Source organism: Clinocottus analis, unplaced genomic scaffold (genome assembly GCF_023055335.1).
Source record: "Clinocottus analis isolate CAN_PGR_092001 unplaced genomic scaffold, fCliAna1.0.p SCAF_5, whole genome shotgun sequence".
In the NCBI taxonomy this organism is placed as follows: domain Eukaryota; kingdom Metazoa; phylum Chordata; class Actinopteri; order Perciformes; family Cottidae; genus Clinocottus; species Clinocottus analis.
In genome coordinates this window covers 10,810,543-10,817,650 of record NW_027176207.1, presented here as the reverse complement: position 1 = coordinate 10,817,650, position 7,108 = coordinate 10,810,543, and the positions used below count along the sequence as shown (strand labels likewise).

At 41.1% G+C, this 7,108-nt stretch overlaps 1 protein-coding gene across 1 annotated transcript; it reads left to right on the top strand.

The window, feature by feature from the left end:
* Positions 1–1,818: 1,818 nt before the first annotated feature.
* Positions 1,819–5,833, top strand: LOC137802487 (high mobility group protein B1-like). The gene is made up of 5 exons (XM_068600397.1): positions 1,819–1,924; positions 4,155–4,315; positions 4,564–4,709; positions 4,865–5,039; positions 5,157–5,833. Exons 2-5 carry the CDS (start codon positions 4,169–4,171, stop codon positions 5,319–5,321), a joined length of 633 nt encoding a protein of 210 aa, XP_068456498.1. The 5' UTR covers positions 1,819–1,924; positions 4,155–4,168; the 3' UTR covers positions 5,322–5,833.
* The last annotated feature ends 1,275 nt before the right edge of the window (positions 5,834–7,108 follow it).

Genomic DNA, 7,108 nt, shown 5'->3' with positions numbered 1-7,108 from the left:
CTCCTCTGTTTATATCTGACAGAGTTTTGGTGGCTCCCTATATGTTACAAGACAACAGTATTCTACCTACTTAAAATGTAAAAGCAAAATATACATGACCACTTGTTGAATTTGTAACCCCACGTTATGTTCATAACACCAGCAAAGGAAATGTATAAGGGTCAGAGGACTAAGACACAATTATTAATGGGAACAACACTGATTAAATGCATTCTAATCTGTGTCTGATGGTGGCGCTAGAGCAAGCTCTCAGGGTCATTAAAGTCATTACAATAGTTTTCTTTGAGTAGCATGAGTGTGCACATTACATTTAAGTATTGTGTAACCTAAGAAGATGTGTTGTTGACCAGACAAACAAGCAAATTAACAATTGCATGACAAATCTTAACTCAATTGTACAGGACAGCACAACAAAATGTGGTTTCAGAGTGTTGTTGAATTTGTATTAGATACATATGAAAGTAAAACGGGTGGAAAAACTGGGAAACTTTGTGGATATAGTTATCTCTCCTATATTATAATCTGTATGAAATTATAAACAAATAGGATATTTGTTCATAAGTAACAACATAATTTAATTTAAAATACATTATGAACTGCTTTAAGAGCTGCCCTTGTATGTTTATGTTATACGTGATAGCAATGAATGTAATTCCCCCTATTGCCTTTTTCCAATGTAAGTACTTTGTAATTCATGGGTTTAACCATCTAATTACCCAGAACAATGTCTGGGTTGGGAGTAAAAAGCCCATGTTGCTATCAAAAGGACCTGTTATCTATGGGATCTGCAATTAGAACGTTTTAATGTATTACAAATCATACCAGCAAGCATTATTTCCCTCATCCTGATTTAAAAAAAAATCATGTAGACTTAATTAGTGTAAAAAATAATGTGTATAAACTAACTTCGGCTTAGAGTGCAAAGTGGCTATTTGATCTCCATTGTTTGTGCATTATTTGTGGATAAGCACCCTATCATCTTTTTATCAGCTACTGTATATAAAGCATATAAAAAACATTGTGCAGTTAAAATATAAACAATCCATCTTGAAGCTCAGTAGGCCAGTTATCATGATTTAATACCTGTTGATACATGCTTACATCAGCCTAATTTGGACTACATGCTCATAAGCGAACATCTTGAATAGCACTAAATAAGTGCATGATACAAGTAATGATTGTGTATACTTGTAGGAGAGACTAGAAACACACTGTGTGGTAAAGTCTGCATGTTTTTCTGAAATAAAAATGACCGTGTATAAGCCAAACCATTAACCATAATACCATTGTGTTTTCATTCTAACTCGCAACCAAACCCTTTAATATGTCATATACAGTGCATAACTGTGCCATAAGGAATAAGCAAACACATCTACTACCTTTAAAACGCGAACACGGGACGCACACTTTATGTGTTGTTTTTAAAGTAATAATTGGCATACAAGCTCACGTGCATTGAGGTTAATGTACAATGGAGCTGGTTGATGAAGAGAGACAGTCCATCCAACACAGTCGCACAACATTGCACGGCCGCCACATCCACTGCCTACAAGCCCTCCACGTTGTCTCATTCATTTCAATTGCCTACTGTACACTGTGCTCGACGTAGTGAATTCAATACTATGGCAAACACACTACACTACTACCAGCTCCAGCATGCTGGGACGGCAATATTTTTGTATCCACGCGCTTCAGAAAACTTGGGTGACGTTTCACAAAAGGCAGCCAATGGCTGCTCGTCTTCTATTAGGACAATGAAAACCCTCCGTCCAATAGGAGGAGCCCCAGACTGGGCGCTGGCCAATGGCGTGAGAGCCCCGCCGAGAGTAATGTTAGAGAGCTGAAGGCTGAAGACACTGCGTATCGCCCGTGTTCCCTCACACACAGCCATTGCAGAGCATTGAGATCCAGCCATAGTCCCTTGGTAAGTATCACACACGAAAATTTGAAGTAATCGTAATGATGATATCGACGATAACATGTATAAATATCTTACTTATGTGTTTGCTATGATCGTGTACGAGGCCTCTTATGACTCGCAGATAATTTTATTGCGTTGAAATGCAAAAAAAACAAGAAATAACTGCGGTAAGCAGGTACCGTTACATTGCCCTGGCTGGGAGTGTAGACCAGACGCTCCATAAAAAAGAACGAAATTAATATTAACCTTGACGGAAATCGACGAAAGTCGTCGCTTTTGGTAAATATAAATAATTTTGTATATTACTGTTGTAGCATTTACAGATAATGGAGTAAAAGCAGACCGCAGATATCGCGTAAAAATTGAGAAATGTCGAGCGGACAACACGGTTAACGACAATGGTATAGGAGCCTGGCCGCTGCGGTGCGTTGCGAAGATGAACGGCTGTCATGTGAAGGCTGGGGAGCGTGCGGGGTTTTATCGTTTAACAACCGAACATTTAAAAAAATATAAAAACATGAGAAAAAGACAGACCGATTCAAAACATACGCGGTCGTGTGTTTGTTCGCATTAATTCGGCCGAGAAGACTGGGGAAAAATTACCTCACGATCTGCGCTTTTACTGTAATGGCTGACTGTATTCGCATTGGAGGCGAAGCAGCGAGGCAAATGGGAAGCTAGCGACGAGAGGCGCAGTTGAGCTCAACTTTTTCCAACCGGGTTTTCTCGAGAAACAAACCGGTAACTATAAAATGTAACGACGCCAAAAGAAAGATCAAGCTTTCGTCTTTCCAACGACACCATTGCGGTATTTTTCCGCCGCTTTTGAGACGTTTTAATCGCGGTTTTCAAAGAGGTGGCTGCCGCGGTCGCTCTGCCCTCTATTGCATGCAGTGCAATGGCTGAGCGCTGACACAAAGAGAAGGAGCCATATTCTCCATGTTAGTGGATGAAGACGAGCGGCCATTAGGAGCTCATAGAAACCAAGGCAGTAGCACAGCCCGCTCATAGACTCAGTGCAGACCCAATGTATTGCTATACAAGCCGGCGAGTGCAATAGGAATCAATCGGGGAAATATTTTGTCAAGATCGCCGGCTTTGCAGACATATTTGTCACGTTGCAAAGCGAACTGAAGGGAGGGAGGAGACATTTGAGGGGGACTTTCTTTCATGAAGAAGGCATTCTCACAAAATGGAAGAAGAAATATTGCCGTCGTTGTTGACCTCCTTTTCCACAACGAAAGCCTATGCGCCATTGCTACTCCGGTCGACACAGCTTAACTGGGACTTACAGTAGCGTTTGATGGGAGAAAATGTTCAGGAACATTTAAGCAGTTTTTAACATATTAACAAAAGCAGTAGAATGAATTCCAGAACAAAACAACATAAAGACTGACTGTCAAATTACATCGAATTGCAGTTTTAAGTGTTGTATTTTCAATAAATACGGCTTTTTGTGTCTTTTTTGTGTGTGTCAAAGTTATTTGTTTGATGAAACGTGAATGAAACGGAAGGTTTCCAGAAGACCTTTTGTTGTTGTAGATGTGATTTAAAGGGTCTATTTCTTGGAAAACACGAGTCCTTATGTCTTCGCTCCAGAGTCCCACGGACGGCTGCGGTTTATGTTGCACTTGGGGGAACTTTAGCAGTTTCATGTGACAGTCGATCGCATTGCTGCGATGAAAAACATGTATTTATGGGTGTTTATGTCATTTTTATTTTAAAAAAAAATTAAAAAAAATCCGGAGCGTTGAGCCACTTTTAATCTCGGACCACTCTGTTTCATGCAGAGGCCACAGCGCAGATCGCTCAAATGTATAAAGTGCGTTTCATCTGTTCCGGGCGGCTCTGCTTCAGCGGAATGTTTCCGCGGGTCTTTAACTTCGCGCAGTTTGACAGCAAGAGGGCGGGTCACTTAGCGCCATCAATACCAGGGCTAATGGGAGAAATCAAAGACGGTCCCATTGTATAACACCAGTAACACAGTACACTAGATGGCTATAACATACCTATGTTTGATTTTATTTGAAATTATGGTTTAAAAACATTATACATATTGTTTATAAAGCCTTTAGGATATATATTAAGTATTAAGGGCCATTTATCACAACAAGCCTGACAGTTGTCACTTTATCCTCTTTCCAAAGTAAACCTGCACCAATAACATTTAGTATTTTTGCAAAGTCATGCAATTGCACAGCTAATCTAAACAATTTTTATTTATGTTTTCAAGATACCGCAGTCAAGATGGTGAGAGAGCCAGGAAAGCCGAGGGGCAAGATGTCCTCCTATGCCTATTTTGTCCAGACCTGTCGGGAGGAGCACAAGAAGAAACACCCCGAAGCTTCTGTTAACTTTGCGGAGTTCTCCAAAAAGTGCTCAGAGCGATGGAAGGTAGGATTAATGGATGATGGTGAGCTAATGGAGTAAAATATCGCTTAAATTTTTGAGAATGGATTAATATGCCACTCTTAATTGATATTCATAAAAAAATAATTCAGGTTCAGGATGCTGGGTAATTTAAACAACCTTAGAATCAGACCCTCAAACCTAGAAAATCCGAAGAATGAATACCCTGAACACTTGTGTACAAAGGTTTTTGCCACAGACGGTACAATCAGCGAACTACTTATTTTTTTCAGCCAATGACCCTTAAAGAGAAGGGGAAATTTGAAGATCTTGCCAAGCAGGACAAGGTCCGCTATGAGAGGGAGATGATGAGCTACGTCCCACCCAGGGGATCCAAGAAGAAGAAGTTCAAGGACCCCAACGCTCCCAAGAGACCCCCGTAAGTCAACACTTTATAGCCTCTTGAATAATGTCTCTTTCTGCAGAACAAATCAAGTCTAAATCACAAGCAGTTGACTTATGTTGTAAAGACACAATATGAACCATTGTTATACTGTGGAAATGACAAGCCCACGCTCTTCTTCCGCCCCACAGGTCTGCCTTCTTCATCTTTTGCGCTGAGTATCGCCCTAAAGTGAAAGGCGAGACCCCTGGTCTCACCATTGGAGATGTGGCCAAGAGGCTGGGTGAGATGTGGAACGGCACCGCTTCAGAGGACAAGCAGCCCTTTGAGAAGAAGGCGGCTAAACTGAAGGAGAAGTATGAGAAGGTAAAGACAAATTTTACAAAAGATAATTCACGTTGCTGCTGCTCCCCCTTGAGCACTTTGATGACAAAAGGCCGGGCCTCGACACAAGTTAAATATCTCTCCATTCCTCCATCGCAGGACGTCGCAGCATACCGCGCTAAGTCCAAACCAGGCGCCGGCGGGGCAGCGACCGCAGCAGCAGCCGGAAAAGCCCCGGCCAAGGTGGAGAAGAAGGTGGAAAATGATGATGACGATGACGACGATGACGAAGACGAGGAAGACTTTGATGATGACGATGACTAGTAGATTGCGGGTAGCATATGAAGTGTTCATGTTCTTGTTTATAATGCATTTAACCCCAATGTACACAGTTAACTGACTGAAAGAAAATACATTAGTATCCAAGGGGTAGAAAAAAAACAACAAAAAAGGCTGTGTATATCAGTTGTTTTATGCTGTACAGTTTTTTTCTCCTTTTTGTATAGTTGGCACTACACAAGTATCGTGTCTGTATCTTTCTGCCAGTCTTATTTTTTCAGTGATAGTTCCTAGACCACTATCCGTCTGGTACAGTGTCAAGGGGTGGGCTTACAGTATTTAGCCTTGTTAGAGGTGCACAGCACATAAAAAAAAACGTTCTGAGTGTTTCTTCCTTTTCCCGTGTGTTTTTATTTTAAATGACATGTTAAGTATCACAGTTGTTTTAATGATCTTTATGTACCACTGTAATAGCAAGAATAAGAAAAAAAACAGCTTGTTTGTTGTTGAAATTTAAATTGCTTCTGATGTCAATAAACTTTTTTTTTAAAACTTTTGTAATGTGTGTGTGATGCCGTTTATAAGGTATTGCTTATTTTCCGTAAGGTTTCCTCCTCCCAAGATTCAATGTCTTTTGATGAGAGCAGACTAATTAAAATAAACCGTAATACACAAGGCCTACACAACATGCCTAGTGCGTAACACATGTTTTGTTTTTTTGCAATGAAATATGTCAATAGTCATCCAACTGAGTGCAAACAATTGATGATAACTGATGATTAATATCAAACACAAGGCTTTACAAATTATAATTCTCCTTGCTAAGAGTAATTATTTTGGGTGGGGAGTCTTTTGTGTTGACTCGCTTTGCTGTCCACTGCTGTCTAAAATGTAGTTGACATGATGCTGAAAGACAATTGATTAGAGTGAAAACCGTATTACGACTGATAAGCTGTGCCTAAGAAGTATGACTCGTCACCAAAACTATTTATGTGTGTTTCAGCCTTCTGAGGATGAAAACAAGCATTACATTATTGAAGCTCCCTTGGCCTGGTGGAGGGCCCCTGAAAGTTATAGCATGGTTGCTCTGCATGGCTACATGCATCACTGACTGTTAATGTTTTATTTAGATACAGCTGCTCCATCTGTCGCGTACTCCTATCCAGGGTACGAAAAAAAGAACGTTTATATAAGAAGGATTATGTGCTTTGAAAAAAAAAACAGTGACATAAGATTATGGTTGATGTGTGTAAACCACCGCAGTCTAAACCTTAAAAGGCACACACTCACATACTGTACATTGTGGTGTCAACAACACACCCCCTCCTCCCCATGGGGAAGAGCTTATTCAGACAGGGGTTACCAACCCTCGGCCTGAGCATAGAAATGAGATGAGCGCCACAGACGTGTCTCGGATGTGTGGTGTAAATGACAAGGATGTGTCTTCTTCTGTGCTGCATAGCTGCTCAGTCGGCGCACTAATATCAGCCTTGGCCTACTCACTGAGCCTTGGTTTCAAGTAGGCTAGACGACAGGCAGACACAGGGCAGCAGCTGACCTCCGCACTGCTCTGATAAAGCCCAGCCGGTCCCTGAAGGTGACATAGCCTCTTGGTATCCCTGATCATTCCTCACGCTCACTGATGATGCCTGCTTTTACTGTTAAATGCGAATCCGACAGATGGTGAAATTACCTAAACCCCCAACCTTGAGTCATATCATGGGTGTGTTGTCTACATGTGGAAAAACAAGAAAGCTGTGTAGAAAACTCACTGGAGGCAAACATATACAATAACCAAACATGTGACATCTGCAAGCTGCTGCCAGTGCTGA